General features: G+C 41.5%; 1 protein-coding gene across 2 annotated transcripts in view; it reads left to right on the forward strand.

The window, feature by feature from the left end:
• Positions 1–19465, forward strand: part of LOC138180402 (uncharacterized) — an 84746-nt gene that overhangs the window by 32355 nt on the left and 32926 nt on the right. For both annotated transcript variants that reach the window (XM_069114253.1, XM_069114254.1), the window contains exon 3: positions 838–897. In XM_069114253.1, coding sequence (XP_068970354.1) covers positions 864–897 — 34 coding nt within the window. In that variant the 5' untranslated portion in view covers positions 838–863. The remainder of the gene's footprint in view (positions 1–837; positions 898–19465) is intronic.

Raw genomic sequence — 19465 nt, forward strand, 5'->3', positions numbered from 1 at the left:
TATCTCCCAACGGGTCTGTTATATCAGAATTTCAGATGACGCGGCCGATGAAAATTTATCGAAGTACTTCGTAGCCTGGAAAGGCTAAACAAATCGTCAAGAGCGACCAATACGAATCTTTTTATTTATTATACTTAGCTCTATTCTGATATTTGATATTAAAAAAAGACAATGTAAAATAGATTAATATCACGTCATTTATTCTCAAGACACTCGAAACACCTAAATACTTCTCAGATTGATCTCGAACACATGTCGGTGATATATTTTACACACGCGCATAATATACGAGACGCGAAAGATATATTTTCTATAAACGAGATTCTTCCTGCTGAAGAAAACGATCCGTGGAGTAGGTCGTTTGGAATTAGAAGTTATGATTCCACGTGGCAATATGATTTAGAATCGACAAACTACGGCTGACAAGCCCCGAGGGACAGCTCCGTAAAATCAGTAGAGAAAGCTAGAGCGCTAGGAGGATCACCTGTCGTTACCTATTAGTCAAAGAAAGCTCGTAATTATATTAGAGAATGACTGGTAGCTATTAACGTTAAGGAAATATCCTGTTAGACTCGCACTTGCCTCAAGCATCATACTTGCTCCGGTGTTGAATCACTGGTTACTATGAATTTTGATACTCTTCCACCTCGTGATTATGGTTGTGGTTCAAGGATAGTTGTTTCATTCCGTTAAAGAGGAAGAAAATCATGGAAATTCTTGGTTTATTACACGATGGCGTGTCGGTAGGCGGTCGAGTCGCGAAGATTAATTTAGAGTAGATTAGTTTCCGTCAAATTGTGGACTGGATGGTAATCTGGAGCGAATTCTTGTTCGCAGGTAGACGATCAGCGACAAACTAGAGGATGTTCGCCAGGCTCTGCAGGCAGGCTCCAAATGGTGAGTCAAAGTTTTCAAGAATTACTATCAAATTTAATAGATACGTTTAAACTAACGGTCTTTACAATTAGAATTTTCAATTCTCGTAAGAACATAAATTATAATCGATTACAATTTCCCACGAAGAGTAACCCGGTAACTGTAATAAACGAATGGTATTGCTACAATAATTTAATAATAACAGTTTGAGTCCCAGTGATCATTGAAAAAGCAGAGTCGAAAAATCCCGAACAGCGCGATAGCGCTTGTTTTAATCGATTGCGAAGAGAAAGAGCGGCACAATGGCGCTCGTCATATTTGTTACTTTATGAAATACATCTATATTATTATATATGCTTACTATTAATTTATAAATATTTCAAGTTTTGTTGAATAAAAATTATTGGGAAGATAACGATGAAATACAAAATACCGTCAATCGTCTGTAGCGTTCAAATGTACTGGGACTTTTCGACACACAATCTAAACAGCGCGATCGCGCTGCTTGGGACTCAAACGGATAAAGTATCACAGCGTAAGTGCAAAAAAAAAAATAAAATTTCAAAATATCAAGCGACAACGTTTCACTGACAAACGATGTATCGGGTAGAGAAGAGTTACAAATATCGAATTACCTAATTCCCACCTCTTAAAAGACCAAATCCTCCCAAGTGGCCGACTCGGTAAATACAATTTGCCGGGTCTACTCGTGGACGGATTCTCTCCGAAAGAAAAATCGGCCGGGCCCTCTGACCAAACCCGAGCCAGGCGAACCCCGGTGCTTTGGCTACGGACATTGTAATTAATACTCGGAAGAGTCTCGTTGCTCGGTGGCCCGTCGCTGTGAACTTAGTCAGAGACAATGGGGGGACTCGTGCGATATATCACTGCCGCCTGCGCATCCCTCTTATAGGTTACATATACCAGTCCTTAACGTTAAGGCGCGCCAGGAGACGACTCCGTCGTGATTTACGGTCGACTCCGGCTCCCGATTGTTGACTTTTCCCGACTTATAATAAATAGAAACGTGTCCGAGCTATCCCTTTACGGAAGAGGCTGCACGATGATGATTCTTCTCTCCCTTGAAACGATCCTCTCCCGTAGCCCCTCTAAATGGTAGCCGGTTCTTTAACGTCCACTGGCAAAGTCCACTTTTTTCTGAAAACGATCGTTTCAATATCTTCTTTTCCACTGGTTCACCAGCATGGAAAACGCGCATTAACATTCCTCTCGATTCGAGCTGGCGCGTCCTGGACTCGCGTCTGAAACGCGTGGACGATGAGAGGATCGGGAATTCCGGAGCCAGAAGAGCAGCGTCTTAGGAAAGCAACACGTTACACGGACGATCTTGAGTTACACAAGCCAAAGAGCTGTACTTCCGGGTGGAGTGGCTAGCCCTTTAGGTAGTAGCCATGAACAGCTTGTTGAACACGCCTTAACCTCCGCGACCTTGGCTTTGCGGCCTGGCCTAGCCATACTCGCTGGTTATTAATACGAATGAAGGAGCATCTGCATAAGGCATCCTTGTCGCAGCATCAAACAGCTTGAATCCTCATGAATCTTAACAAATAGTCGAATGTCGAATCTCCGCTGCCATTGGTTTCGCGTGTACGTCTTGTGTTTCATTTTTACGTGCTCGTCGTTTTCGTACTTTCTGGTTTAAAAAAAAGGAAATGTTCTTTTGTGCAGAGGATCGTTAGTTGTGCAAAGATTTCATTAGTTTACAGAGAGCTTAAAAAGGAAATTATAAGTTTATGCGACAACTTTGTTCCTTTTCCTATCTTTCACTAGCGAAAACATTATAAGAAATAAGTTTCTTCGAATTAATAATGTCGCCTTCGTGATACCAGGCAGTTACGAAGCGTTAAGTAACATAATTTAAATCTAATCTACATTATTATAGTCACCTATACCGATATCAGAGTTCATTTCTACCAACGAACATAATCCACTACGAATCTTATTAACCAGTCGCACCATTCGACTTTCCAACGCTATTAATACTCAACTTCCATAGAGTTTCTTCGTATCGTTTCTCGACCCGAGGAGAGTGGTCTTGAATTTTAACATCTCCGGACACGTAACGCCCGAGCGGTTTCCTTGAACCGATTATACGAAGAACCGATAAGGAACGACACTTTCGTGGCCGTGGTGATAATCTGGACACGAGGGCAAGAAACGGTAGCTGACACAGCGCAAGAATGGAAATGAGACATTAAAGCCACAGAGGCTCGAGCAGCCGGTAATGGAGTTATTACGCCGATAGATGAACTGAGAGAAGAGAGAAGGATATGATGAAAAGAGAAAGGAAAAAGGAAGGATGGCTCTGACATTCCTACGAAACGTCGAAGACTCGATAGTTAGAATCATGAACATTTATAGCTAGCGTATATCGAGTGGAACGACTCCGTTTAATGGATCCAGCATTGGCTAGGAGTTGCTTCGACTATTAGTATAAACAGTGTAGGATACCAGACGCCAGGTTTCATTCCAGCGTCGCGTCACAGACGTGGTTGCTCTCCTGAATCGTATTAGAAACGGTAACTGTTCTGTTACGCTATACATAATAAGCGAGCCTGGTTTTAACCGATTTGCTCTGTTCACGAAACATTTACACTTTACGTGTATATCAAAGTGTAGGAATTAAAATGGAGGGAAGATACTCGTACCTGTAGCGTGTTCGTTGGAAGAGTAAATGGGTTGGATATCTAAAAATGTTTCTGGATTCTCCAGAGGAGATTTTGTATTTGTCGCTGCTTAAGGATACCGGAGGAATCAAGCGATAGAAAATTGGAATGTGGGAAAAAATATTTTCATAATAAATTTGTCAATAAATATTCATAAGCGATCTCAGCGCAAACATAGAAAAACAACTTATCATTTCCAAGGTATTTCAGCTACAAAAAATTTTCTAACAGTATCTAACATCCTTAATTATCATCTTGATCGATCTAGCCAATTAGAGACTCGTTAATCCAGCTTGACGTGTAAATTAGCGAGATCGACTCGAGGACAACGACGGAAATATTATTTACAAGTTACGGGACGAAGAAACGGGACACGCGAGACCACGAACGTCCCCTTCTTCCTTTCACTTCTTTATATTCCAACGCGTGATCTTCGGTAGGAACGTCTAGTTATGAAATAAAACAGCCGCGGTATTACATGGGTACCCGTATTACAGCGGTGCGAGGTGGCGCAATAACTCTGGGGACTTTTACGCGGAGATCCTTGATTTACAGCGGCTTCGCGACCTGCCTTAATAGAAGAACTGCCAACCTACAAGCGAGCGCGACCACCTTCTTAACAGCCCGTGAATCTCTTCTTGCGTCGACAAGATTCCCGACGATTGCTTCCCTCGAACGTGCTTGATTCTCTCGTAGGAACATCCATCAAACCTATCTACTCACACTTTTCTGTCCTCTCGTTTATTAAAGGGTATTTGGATGTAGGAATGTCTTCCTTCTATGTACAATTCCATTCGTAAGTCACAGGACATTTGATAATTTTCGACACGAGCCTTCGTAATATCTTCAGAACACAGTGTAATCCACCTTTCCTTCTAACACACGCGATTAATAAGATCAACTTTGTTTTTTAATTACAACATACATTTATACCTATCGTAAGTGTACTAAAAGATAAATAACGTTTCTTATCACATTGCTTGAGTGAGATTTAAGTTCTTTTACTTTTTTAAACGATCTAAAACCAAACTATCTCAACAAGTACCGTCGATAAGATGAACGTTGGGCGTGTTCGATTAGTTGCAATTCGAATATCAACGATATGGTTCGAGTAATCGGCAAATTACAATGGACGATCGATTGTTGTTTAGCGATTTTGGTCGATGCACGCCGCGATATGAGGAAGAGATTATGATTTTCTGGCGGTGAGTTCGCGTGCCGGGGTCGTGGTCCAGCCGGGAGACGTGGGAACGGGAACGTCCCCGAGGTTTTAAAGGCTCGAATTAACTCCTTTTTGTTTCTCGCCGTGAAAAGAATTTCGACTCACAAATTGCCGATGCTCTGTACCCTTCATGGCCATTCTCCGGTTACGGCTTTTCATAACGAAACGTTTTCGGTCACCCGTTAGTTGTTTCTTCTTCCTCGACCTTTCTTTCGACTTTTAACAACTCGTTCCTTCCAGTCGTGTACGAAAGCATTATCGTGCCTCGATAGTAAATTCGCTACCCTGTTAGTTATGTTAATTAATCGCGTGTCTCTATTATCGTGAAATATTCTCTTCGATAATAGATGCATACATTTATAAACCTGAAACAAGGGTATCTTAAATCTATCTCGAGCTTATCAAACACCGTTAAAATAGAAATTCTAGTGCAAAATTCTGTCGAAATGGATATCTAATCTAGCGCAATAATTTCCTCGTTGTCACACCCTTTTAGAACTCCAATCTCTTACATATATCACACATTAAAACAACCAAGAATCTGCATTACAGCAAATCGTATTCCACTGACACGTAAAATTCTCTCGGAGAAAGTTCAGTACCCCGATGCAGCTAAGCTAGTCCCGTTTCTCTTCTAATCTATTCTCCGTTCAAACGTTACGGGAAAAATTGTCAAGCACGACCCACAGAAATTTCGAATTTCGAAACGTAACTGCTTCGAGCATCGAAATCGTGATGCAAATTCAACGCTTGACATATTGATCATATTTTGACAAATTAATCAATCGAAGTAGGACTCGCATTTTTTCACGAAATACAAGAAGCTTCTCTTGGAGGAAGTTCGATGCTGTCATGCAATGAGACAGCGCTGTTTCTCTTCTAATCTATTCTCTCTTTAAACAATGCGAGGCAAAAAATGAATATGCGCGCATGTGGGACGTGCGAAGAGAAAGGGTGAAACATAATAACGACGATCGCGTTGAAACAGAAGAAAAAGACGGTTTGATGTAGATAAATTGCGTTGAGTAGCCGGCAAGGTGCGTGGACGTTGAAAAGAGCGGCGACTCTCGATGTTTTTAATTAATGAGCTTCGTTAAAGGAGACATTGTCCCTTGAATCGCGGGGGCAGAGGGTTCGCGAGATGTCTGACACGTAATTCTATGGGTTTCTGTCCGCGTGGTAGCTCGCCGTTCCGCGATTCCTGAATTAATGTACCAATTAATGGCTTCATCGTTGTGGCTGACCAACGTATCGGAAATTATGACGTTGTTCTCCGGTTTCTGCCACGCGCGTTGTAAAAGTTACGATCTGCCCACTGGACGTTTATGGACAAAGAAGCACAATCGAGACTGTCCACGCGCTCTACCGACCGAAAAAATTAATCGCGCAGAGATACGAACAGTCTTGGCCAGCGAGTAAAGATCCTTCGAAGAATCGCTTATCCGTTTTTTAACGCCGCGAAATGTATCGCGTTCAGGTTCGAAGAAAAGGGAAGGTAATGACGGAGAACGGTGGAGGCGATGGGAACGTGGGTGGATTCAATTTGGAGTTCGATAAGAGCAGCAAGTGCTTAAGCGTCGTTAAGATGAGTTAGCACCTTGTTCGAATAAAGAGTGATCGTTTACTCCTGCGTTTTTGATGGTTTAATGTGTTTGGATAACAATGGGTACCAATCTTTAATCGTGTCTTTTTCTTATTGTTGCAGTGGAGATTATTTGTTTTACCGAGCAATATAAGGTAGCTTTAGATTTAAAAATCCTGATATAGGGGGTTCCATAAAAAAAAGGAAATATGTATTCGAGGGATTGTTAAAACGAATTAACACGTTACTTGAATAAAATATATGTGATCCTTCGCTTTAATGTTTCCGACACTTTCGTGTATTTGGATGATTATATCTTTTCATTTTTAATGCTGTTTATTCTTTTTGATATTGATACCGTAGGTTATAAAAACGAAATTTAATTATACGAAGAAATTCTTCTAAATTTTAGTTTATGGTACAGAAATTTTTTTCGCGATGTATAAAACGCAAGGATTACAACATAATAATTTTAACGAAAATTCTCCTTTCCAAGATAGGGAAATAACGTTGGACGAGTATTTTTAATGACTTTAGAGAGTATTTTTATCTCGGTGCGAAGAGGATCGTGTATTGGAGGGCCATGAAGGCAATGGGAAGTTGACCTCCGGAGCGAGAAGGGGCGAGCGAGAAAGAATCCTTAAAAACGTCGGCGCCGCTTAATTATCATGCTAATTAGTCGTAGCAAGCCCTTCGGCGTGAACAACGAAAAACACGGGTTACCTTTGAGCCAGTGTTTTGTGATCGATTCGCGAAACCTCACAGCGTGATCCTCGTTAATTATTTTATTGTCGGTGCCTCAGGCTACGATATAATAAACAGTCCTTGACGAAGAATGAGGATTCGATTCCTTCTACAGTCTGTTCACCCCTTGGCGATAACAGATCTTCTGATTAAATCACGATTCGCATTATTGATATCGAAAACGTCAAGCTTCATTATTTACATCCTTGTCTGAAAATTTTCATGCGATAGAAGAATATCCGGGGATATATCCTTATGTATTTGAGAGACAAATTAACGCAAATTCTTGTCGTTTTGTTAATAAATTTTATATAATTAATACATATAATAAGCAGTACATAATACGATTTAGCACATTTATATACTTATATATATTACGTTCAATTTCATGAATAAATAAATATTTTTATTTTTCGAAAAATAATGAAAGATAAAGTAAGAAAGCAAAAACAAAAGAAGGTCAGATAAGAATCCTAGAAGTGTAACTGTATATAATTATTTCTCGGAAATAACTTAACGTTTTTCTAACATTAACACTGGAACTACCACACCAGTCAAATTGACTAGTTCTACAATTTTATAAATGTGTCAACTCTCGTTTAGGGATCATGGTCCCAGATGGATTAATAATATCAAAAATGTACTACATAACATGGAATTCTTTCCGTAAGAAATTAATAAATCAATAAATATAAAAATATTCTATTATTACGTATTTTTTAAAGACCAATCAATTTGGCTAGTTTTGGTAGAAATAGCTTCGTGTTAACTATCGGTAGTTCTAGTATTAAGGTTCGGATTTCTGGGATAACTGAAAATCTCGATCATACAATAATACATATATATTAAGAACGCAAGAAGACAAATTTTAAATGCCAAAAGAAATTTTTATTTCACATTCGATGAAAATTCTTCGATCATTTGCATAAAAAAATGTTTAACGCGGAATGGACGCAATTGCGCCGAAACGGTCACATAAGTTTACAAAGTTGGATTCGCGGACAGCGGAAAGGAAACGAGTATCCTGAAAAAACTGTCAGGTCCTCGTAAAGAAGGAAAGTCACGACGTGTCCTTGCGCACGCATGATCATTAAGGCCATTAACCTTATCTCGGCGAGGGAGACGCTACTTAAATACAGACTTTAACACGCCGCGTGGCGCGAGAATCAAACTGAAACGGAGGATCCGCGTACTTACACGCGTGGCTTCGGCAAGAAGCGTAACATCACCGGTGTGGACGCACAGCCATTGAAAAAAACCTGCCTCCTACAGGTATACTAAATTCTTTTTTTTTTTTTTTTTACGTGGGGAAATCCTCATGGACACTCACTGTTGCATCGCAACAGCCGAGTAGTGTCGGACTCTTACCGACTAAAACCCCACGGTGGTCCTCCCGATGACCAGGCGAAGGTGCTCCCGGGATGATCTCTTGCGAATAGCTCTACCGGGGCACCCCCGGTGTCGTCTATTTCCCTCCGGGTGGAGGGAGGCATCCGGGTCTTGCTGCTTGCTTCCTGACGTTGCATCTGGGCCGTCCGCACCCCCCAAGTGGCCCCATCTTCGGGGGCGCAATAGCCCCAGCACGACCGCACCAACGCCCACACGGAGCGGTCACCCATCCTTGTCCGCCCCGTGCCCGCTGCTGCTTAACTTTCGTGATCGACCGGGAACGAGTTTTTTTTTTTAATGATGTTTATTTAACCAAGGATACAATTTTCGTTACATTTTGGTATTCATAATAAACTGTGAATTTTGGTAATGGTGTGCTAGGCAAAAGTACCGATACGCGACGGTACGACGTAGCCATACTATATTATGTGTCGGTGTTTTACAATTTTTTTGTGATTTTAGGTCTATTCTTTGGATTTAAGCCGCTGGGGGGCGGAGCTTTTATGTAATTTTGTTCTTGCTTGATTTTTTTTGTCCTGAAACTTGGTCGCAAAACAGGACTTATCGGTAAAGGAACGAGTGTATCCAGCGCGGCCAACGGGCGTTTTTTTTTTAATGATGTTTATTTAACCAAGGATACAATTTTCGTTACATTTTGGTATTCATAATAAACTGTGAATTTTGGTAATGGTGTGCTAGGCAAAAGTACCGATACGCGACGGTACGACGTAGCCATACTATGTTATGTGTCGGTGTTTTACGATTTTTTTGTGATTTTAGGTCTATTCTTTGGATTTAAGCCGCTGGGGGGCGGAGCTTTTATGTAATTTTGTTCTTGCTTGATTTTTTTTGTCCTGAAACTTGGTCGCAAAACAGGACCAGCGGCCAAAGGGCGTTGGTATTCTAACTTCAACCTACGATTCCATAGTTTCTGAGGAAGATGGAAAGTGTACAGTGAGAGTAGAAAGTAAGTGTGCACCTTGAAGGCACAAAATTTATTGAAAAGTTATTACACATATGTTGCATCGAAAATAAAAGATATGTAAGAATACAAATTAATGGCAAAAAGAACACAGGTAAACTTATAAATAAAACGATGTGTATTACGCAAACCTCACTTTTTTAAGGTCTACACTCACTTTCGATTCTCACTGTATATACGTATATTTGATTTGATATATTCTGTCAAGTATCTAGCGAATTTTGGGGTTTCTTCAATTTTTTATCGAGTATTGAATCATTCGATTCAATTCGATCATTTATTTTTCTCTTTTTTTCTGATTGGACTAACTACAATTAATTTTCATAGAGAATATTCTTTCACGTTTTAAGTTTAGGTTTTTTTAAAAATATTCTTTGAAAATCTGTTTCTTTCTTTTATTCGAATTAAACGCGAGCAATTCTCGGTCAAGGAATTCAGGTGAATTTACTTTAATAACGAATAAGTAGAATAGCATAAATCGAAGAATACGATCCTCGTTAGATCGTTAGTGACAACGCACTAAATTCACTTCGATAAAGAAAACCGGCGCTTTTACCAGCCAAGAATCACCATTCTGCTTTCCGAGAATTAATGGAAGGTTAATTTCATTGGATGACGTTCATCTGCTTGGTTGTTAGTCGATTACACGACGATACGCGTCAGCCATCTAACAGACTTCTAATCTGTGTTTGACCGGTTCGAAACGACCGAACGACACGAGAATCGACCGTGTGGAGCACGATATAGGTGTTGGCTCATTAACAAACCCGATGAGCAGTTCATTAATGAACTTTATACTGCTTAACGGAGTACCGTTGTTGGCTAGTCAGATTCTCTGACGCGTAACGAAACGCGACGTGCTTTCAACCGACGAAACGGTCACTTCAGATAAGAAGAGAGAAGGTGGTTTACGATCGATGCGAAGGAATGGCGTCCCCTGGCCTTTCCCCTTCTATCAGCATCGTGATTATTCCCTGCGTGGAAAGTGGCGTTGATTGGAACGAGGAATGTTCCCGGCTAATGAAATTTAATTGCCGACGATTAAACGCCGTATCTTCTCTTCCTCGCCTTTACTAGCCGAACCGAAAAGTTTCCTACCTTTCGCGGGAATACGTGGGACGTTTAATTACGTTTGGGTACGCGCGGATATGCTAGCCAGATCTCGATTCGATGTTATCGTAATGAAACGCAACGTCTGTATCCATATCTGTATCCAGTTTTGCTCGATTTTTCTACAGACGATTTTCGTTGCTGTACTGGTTTGTTTTTAGTCTGTTAGGAGAATTTATTTTCCCTAGTTTACATACCTATCGTTAGATCTCGAGGTTCCGAGTTGATGGGATAGAAATTGAAATAGGAAATTCAGAATTTATTTTTGTCTGCTTAGTTACATCACGTAAATGGTATAATTTATGAAATTTATTCTACTGGTTCTTTCATATCACCACTAGAGAGACTGATATACGTATGTTGAAAAATTCATTTAATCTTGCCTTCTTGTAATTATATACATCCTCTGGCTAAGCTATTACTATTACCGTGTTTTCTTCGTGTTTTAGATCTTTCGCTAATTTTTTCCTAAATTCATTCCGAAACTATAACTACACGTTAGAATTGAGGAAGTTAAAATCGTTTCCACAGCCTTGAATGTCCAGTAAAATAACACATAACTTGCAAGCATGAGCCGTCCACGGGATTACCTTCGCTATGTTGACGTGTAAAGTAGCTTTACCGATAAATCTGCTAGCAGTTCTAGGACGAAGTACGCACGTTCTCCCAGCTTAACCTTCTTTCTCTTTCATTCTTTCGGTTACAGCGCTACAACTAAACTCAATCAATAACTCATTCAGACAACTTACTCCACCGTCAAGCCTATCGATTCTCTGAACATTCTTAATTCATTGTCAAACACCCTGAGCTCCCTGCGATGTTTTACAAGACGTATTACAGCCAAAATACGTAAAATAAACGACAGATATGCGAAAGGCAGATTCGCATAGTCGTATCTTGTCGCGGCGTTGTCGCGTGGCTTCGCGACAAAGCCCAGGGTCACGAACTCCGGTTCGTGCAGCGAGGAAAAGGAAATCCGTGGTCTGGCGTTCGGCTTCGGGCACTGCGGGTCGTCTTGCACCGGGTGAGACAAAACATTGTCCGCTCAGCGGGACACGATGTTTCCAGGGGCGGTAGGGCCGGGGGCGAGGTGTGCTTCAAATTGATTTGTTGTAAGTGATACGCCACCCTCGGTGAACGAATGGTACAATAATTGGGTACATAAACAATGACCGATGAAACAATTTCTCATGTCGGTATGAGCGCTGCGCGTGTGTCTGTGTTATAACGTGCCTCCACCGTAATCTGTATACCTTATCCGCTATAATTGAACCGCCTTGCTGGAAGATAGCCGTTCAATGAGATTCGACGTGCAAGCGCTCTAGCGTATATTTTATCGGGAACACGTGGGATCGGAGTACTAGACTTGTTCGGGCGTCGTTCGAGGCACAGTGGCTCGCCAAACTATTCCAACGCTTATCATAAAGAACTTTCACGTACACGTATATCGTACGAGTTACACGAAAATACGTTTTGTGAAGAATAAAGCAACGAATAGTATTTTTTACGTATTTACAAGGAGTTCGCGGAAAAGGATAATCCATACCCATATTTGTATTGCGACTTCGACGAAGTTAATATTTCTTTAAAATTCCTAGTAATTGTAAGAATCCTACCAGCGTGACAGGTTCGAAAGTGAAGTTAACTATTTCGAAGAAGACGAAGAGAAAGCTTCCGAATCGATTCTCTAATTGTTCCTAGCAACATACGAACAACTATGTCGTTAGAAATTCCCGTCTGTCGTAGCACACTGATTAACCGTGTTCACGATCACGACACGAACAAATCTCGCGAAATTATAATCGTTAAGGATCACAGCCGATGCTGTGGTTGGATCTGTGTTTCTATAACGAAGTCCACGATCGTGTGATTAGCGATCATGTGTATGTACAGTCACACGTATAAGAACCGAACGCAAGATCGTCGGGGTACGACCGTGGTATCTCTCGGTGACTCGGTAGATCCCGTGAGTTTCTGTATATGGCCAGCACGATTCTCTCCCTGTCTTTGCCACCCACCAAGACGTACGATAGCCAGAGCCCGGCCATTAAACTCGTAATTTGACGTACGTCCGTTTCCGAGCTAAACCGGCGATTCCGTTTGGATGATCGTTTGGAGAACTGGCAAAGAGAGAAAGAGAGATGAACGCACAAAACGTGTAATGCGACTGAACGTGTAAAGCATGATAAATAAATCGGTCGGCCCTCGTTTGTATAACAACGCTCGATTTGTATCGTAATAACTACACTGTGGTATTTGTGTTGCGATCAAAGGAACCGTGTTACTTGTATCCTGACGGAGAAATATCGTGCGCGCACGTGAAGTATGGATTACAGTTACCCTCTCTTTCCACCAGGCCTGTTCAGCTCTATCGGCCCGTCTTTCTCTCTCTTCTTTACAAAGCTTCCCCGATGCATACACGTATACGTGAATACACTTAGGCACTGTGAAGGAAGGTCTATACGAAGGGAAAGGAGCGGAGAGCAGCGAGCCGATTGATAAATTAACCGCGCGTCGAAAATTTCTGAATGTGGAGCAACACGGCCCTGTCTCGAGTTATCTGCGATCGATTAATTTACGCTGCGCGGCTGGAAGACATTCCCTTACGGTGAAATTTACGAGCGTCCCGCGATCCAAGGTCAGCCCTTAAGGATTTATTCGCGAATTCCATCGAGTATGGTGAGAAGAGGAGGAAAGAGAAGACGAGCGAAACAAATAAAGAAAGAACAAACGTCTCAGCTATCGTCCAGTATGGTAGAACCATTTGCAAGTGGTGGAGAACGCCCCGTCCGTGATCTATTGCATAATTGGACACCTCCTGGTGGATCCTCGTGGCTGTGTACGAGTCGAAGATTACGGGGAAAGTTGGCTGGGCTTCGTATATACAGTACGCAGGCCACCGCGCCATGATCCGACAATCACGTAAAGCCAACAAACTCTACCCTGTCTTCCCCGTGGCCCCGTTCATCGGCCCTTTCTGCCAGCAACATAAATTTTAATCGCTGCTCCCATTCGCTAATACCGGGTTTGCGATCACCGGAAAGAGCTGGCGCGTTGACGTTGACGCATTCCTTTGTGTTCACCTTGTACGCGTGTAGAAACGTGTATGTTTCGCGCTCCTGATCGACGTAATAACGCGAACCCACTCTTTCTTTCTGGCTTCTTCTGGCTACGAGTGGTTTTCTCCTTTTCCCTTGCTGCTCTCCTTATTCCGCCCCTTCGTGTACACGCGCGTGCTTATTACGCGACTGACAAATTAACGCGAGGGAAGGATGCTGGATGTTGCGAATAGAACTGTGGAAAATTTCTTTTCTCAGCCTCGGTGGATTCGTTTTGCACTTCCACTCCGCTTGATAGATTAACTCGTGACTCTGGCTACGAGAACCTGTTAGCAAAGATCGGAGAGTACTCTCGCGTAGATTTGTCGGAGATGACGCGATGCGTTTAATGGAAGATGCTGATGATCGTGGAGCACGGACGTTATTCGTGATTTGTTGGCCGAGAAGCTGTGATTAACTCGATTTTGTCGATCGTACAGAGATATCGTATGACTATAATGATTTTTTTACGAGAAGATATAGCGTTCCTCGTCTGTAATTCTAGCTAAAAATATGGTAGGCTCGAGTAGCGGATTCTTTCGTTTTTCCACTCGAAATGATAGGAAAGGCATCTGTTCTTAAGAACTTATTAAGAATTCAAGTGTGAGCGCTTCTAGAGACGCATTGTGATCAGCTGGACTGTTTAACGATGCACAGATATCGTGTAATTATTCCATTTTTCTTTACGAGCAAGTACAATCCTTCTTACCTGCAATCGTAACTAAAAACGCAGGTACGCTTGATCATCGTATTTTTATATTTTTCGCTTCGAGATCAAATGTCATTTCTCAAGAAGTAATTAAGAATGCGAAAGAGAATCGCGCTTCTAGAGATACGTATCTGTGTACCAAGGCATCGCGACATTTCACCAGCGTAACGTTACTACTAATCCTATCAGATGACTTTTAAAGTGCACTTGTACGCTAAAAGGACCCGATCTAGATCACGAAACACGAGCGAATTCATCTCTCCAGCAAGCGAAATATATAATACGTTTTCCACGTAATATCCGGCGAGATGCTTTTCGATTTTCGTTCAATATCCCGTCCAATTATACGCGGGCCAATTTCGTTTATACGATTTAATTGGCATGCGAACGACCGCGCGTATAATTTCCAGTACGCGGTTAATCTTAACAACGATGTAAACAATTTCATTTTTGTCGAGTGGAAGAGCGGCAACAGACGCGAAATGGTTCACGAAAACGGGCTTCTCGCGACGACTACGGACTCTTCAACAGGACGGGGAGCAACGAGGCCAGGTGTAGGGGCAAATTGCGTAGCAACCGTGCCGTGGTATCTCGGATCTCGCAATTACTTTTCAGGCACGAAGCCAATCTTGACCCGTTCTCTCGAAAATGTACACACACCGGTGGAGGGTAGAGAAGCTTTCGTGGGCCCCTCTTCTTGCGTTCCAACCGCGCAATCTTCCCTTTCGAAAAAGATTCGAACAGCCAAAAGAATGGATCGAGAGAGATCGTGCTACGCCCTTCATTCAGTACGCTTCATACAGGCCACTATACGCTTTGATATATCAGCCACTTCGTATCGCGGTTTTTAAGAACCAGAAGACGGAACGTTCGCTTGGCCAACGTAATTTGACTCCGATGAACGCTTTACGCTTTAAACGCTTGTCAGCAACGATATACGGGACGCTTCCTTATCGATGGCACCCGCTTTCGAGAGCCCACGGGTTCAACGTTTCGTGATGATGATGGCCCCTGCTACGATCGCCCGGTTAGCCTCGTCCCTTTGATGGACTGATACCAATCTGATCTTCCAGAGTAATACTCGTTAATTAAAAGTATAGGTGGAAACATAGAATTAATACGAAGATCGGTAATCGGTTTCCTTCTATTTTCTTTTTAACTTTGAAATACTATAGCCCAGTAATGCGTTTCTTATCGTCAGCTTTGTTTCAGATAATTTTGAAAGACTGTAGCTCTCTGTTCATCGAAAAGTTATGCTTCGGATTGAATGAAAGTTTCTTAACTCTTTCCAATCTGAATTATCTTTCCGACATATCTTTTTCCAGATATGTAGTTGTTTCTCGAATTTTGTAAAATGGAAAGATTGTGAGAAATTTGAAAAAAAAAACGTATCTCAGGCTAAAAAATTTTAAACGATTGCAATTTATTATTTTACGACGGTGTACGTAATCTTCAGATCCGTAATATCAATCAAGAAGGTTAAATACCTCCGTTGAAAGAAAATTTTGTAATCATAATGTTAGATAAACAGGTTTCTCCACCGACATTTAAACGACTTGAAATTTTTGTGGGTTTCGCGAATGAAAAGTCTCGCGGGCCACCGATCGCGAGGAATACCCTGGCTATTCGCCAACCCATCCACCACAATGAACATGTATCAAATTTATGGTGTACGGTTGTGGTACCGTGCGGTTCCGCCCACTCACACTCACGTGCACGGCCGTGATTTATGCCGCTCGTAAAGCAACCTCTCGAGGCAACGGGCCCTGCAGAAAAATTATTTCGTATTTCCATGGCGCGAAATGCACCTAACAGTGTGCCGCACGTACCGAGATCCCAATGTCCTTGCTTATACTATCCAGCCACGACCTAATTTCTCTTTTCTCTTGGTCTTCTCTAATTTCTGAATTAAATTCCCGATTACGCATATTCTTACTAAATGTTATAACACATCGAATTCAAATACGTTCTAACGAAACTAAAAACGTTACAAATTTTTAACGAATGCGTAATCTGATAAAACTGCAATCGATTAGAACTGAATTGACGTGATCTAAAAGTAGAAAAAATTCTAGTCAATTTACAATCTTGAAGAATTAATTCGTTTAACTCTGGTTCGCATGAAATATTCAAACGATCGACTAACCGTAGTCGGTTCAGTTCGATCCTGAAAAAAGCCTGAAGGTTCGTTATGGGAACTTCGCGAGCTCCCATGGCGAAACGCATTTTCGTTTGGCGAGTGCAGCCCGAGGCAACTCTCTCACGCAATCCCTACGAACCGACCAACGACGACGAGGCGGCCTCTTAACGTCGAAAGTATGATTTACCGCCGTCTCTATCCTCGATCTACGTAATATGTTTACCATGCCGGTTTGTCAAAGAACGTTCTCCCTGTCTGACACGTTCCCTCGCGTTCATAATGAATTATCCTCTCATCAGACTGCAAGGCATTATTGGTTTTGCATCAGAAAGGCTCTCTCGGATGTTCTTCTAGTACTACAAACTTAACTCTTTATAGTTCTGCATGCAACTAATTTTCCCATCGACTATCGATTACCTCGCTAACATTTTCTGATAGAGTTAATTAAGTAATAAAGGGGTAGAAGCAATCTTCTAGGAGAATTTCTATCGACAAGTACAATCTATCGTTGCGAATTAATTTCCGGGTAATTAAAAGTCTGTACATCGAAAATAGAAATGATTGATCTTCCAGTGTAGATACCTAATATTAATACAGCATTATTTACTTGATATTAGAACTATTGACTCGAAGGTACTTACTTCATGTATCAACGTAGAAATCGACGTTCTAAAGCAACTTACACAGAGGGATGCTAAGAAAGAGCAACCACGAGATGAAAATAGGAGGAAAATATCTTTAAGTGAAATTGAAAAACTCGAATTAGCTTCAAATAATTCCAGTATTCTTGCAGTTGTTCTCGATTAACAGCCAGTGAAGACCCTTCGCTGGATATGGAGGCCGTTTCGGTCGAAGAATCATCAGCCGTGTTGAAGGAATGTTGATTTTGGCGTTGATATATAGAAATTGAGGGTACGAGGTGAAAAGAATCTGGCACAGATAGCAACTGACCAGGTAGTCAAAATTATCTTCACCTTAGTGGACTGTAAACAGTCCAAACAGGAATATGTGCTATATTAATCTACACTGGGTGCAAATAATTACACTATCTAGCAACGAAAAATGTTAAATGATATTCTTCCTAATTGTACTTACGCCGAATTTCTGCTTAATTTTGTTGTTACTTCTAACTATATTTTCATTCTTTCATATTTTTTCCGAATTAAAAATTTTCTAGTGGTAGAAAAGTAGACATTTACAATTAGGTGGAAAATGTCTCAAAGAACAGAATTAGTGTCGCTGACGCTGTAATAGGTGACACTGACTCGTTAAATTGGAATTTCAAAGAAATGGCGTTTCACGTGCACCGGCTTAATGGTATTAAATTTCGAACACGTGTTCCACTTGAATTGGACTTCTCTATCGAGCTGGATGTTTCGTGGATCTCGAATAAGCAAGGTTGCAAATGCCGCCATGTGGCTGCGTTTTATCGTTCGAGTAACGTACAGTACCGTTTCGCCTTTGTTTCCTGTGGGAGTGAAATTGAGTCCCTGTCGCGATGTCTGTTACTGGGAATGTACGACTCGTTCGGTTTCGAATCGCTTTACCAACATGCAACAACACGCATTCTTCCGACTTCTGCGCGTGTTGTTTGCTCGTGTGCTCTGAAATTTATGCATGGATGTCGCGAAAGAGGTCTCCATCTTGGCGGACATGGTTATGCTGGGACGCCAGCGATTTTTTTTTCATTTTAAATTATAGATTTTAGATCTTATTGTTGGTATAGACATCAATCTAAATCGTGATCTTTCATTGTCAAGCTGTAAGATATAAAAGTTCCTTTTGTGAAACGAGTGTAACGTGTCTCGAAACGCACCTCGAGATCACTCGCGAACAATAAAGTTCCGTTAGAGGCAGAGAAAGTAGAGAAAATCATAGGTGAAACGATAAAACTGTGAAAACTTCTATTACTGCCCTTTATCGTACGGTCTATTCGCTCTCGGCTGTCACAGTACAATAGGTCAGACTAAGCAAACGTAACGTCGAGATACTAGAACGAATTAAATCGTTCGGAAGCTATACTGATCAATCCTGTAAATTGAAAAGTATAGGGAAAAGTGATCGTGTTACGAATATTTTTTAAAATTTAACTTTGAATCTATTTATATCGACGATTCTGTATATGGAATAATGTACGTATTAAATAAATTAAAATACGTTCTCGCTTCTCTTCGACGTTTGTTAAATTTCGAGAAACACGCGTCGATCCACGTTACAAGAACCTGCAGGCTAAAACATCCTTCCGTTTACAAGTCTGAAAGACTGTGGCTTGGATTTTTGGAAGCATCCATCTTGGATTTATCGCGTCGTCCTACACGTGTCGAACAAGCTTTTCGACGTCTACCCAAGGAGGCGAGTGGATCTTATGCTAATGTTCGATTTGCACCGGATGCATCGTCCGGCTGGTTCTCTTCTACCCATTGCTGAAGCGTGTTTCCTGTCTTTAATGCGAGCAACGTGCCTCCTCGACGATTCACGTAAGAAACTGAAATAAGATCGGTTTCTCAGCGCAAGACTAAAGTGTAATTAAACATAGTAAATTTACCAAGCTGACTTGTTACACTTCCTTTACCAATTCTATTAACAGATTCTTTAAACGAAAGTAAAACGTCCGAGCCTTAATGAACTTGTTTTCTTGATCTATTAATTCGATTAGTAGATTCTGCCCTTCTTTAAAGACATCCATAAACGACCCAATCTCGCAATAGATCTTCCTTTCTAATAGACTCATTAACAACCACCGGAAAGTCACCGGACGATTAAGAACGCTTTGAGAAAAAGATAAATTTGCGACATACGGAGAGAGAGAGAGAGAGAGTGAGGGAGAGACAGAGAGAGAAAGAAACAGAGTGGATGGGCAACTTAATGGAGGCTAAAAGAGAGGCCATCGGAGGATCAAGCTGTTCGCGTGCATGCGGCGCACACG

Source organism: Bombus flavifrons, chromosome 5 (assembly GCF_040668555.2).
Source record: "Bombus flavifrons isolate JBK064 chromosome 5, iyBomFlav1_principal, whole genome shotgun sequence".
Classification (NCBI taxonomy): Eukaryota; Metazoa; Arthropoda; class Insecta; order Hymenoptera; family Apidae; genus Bombus; species Bombus flavifrons.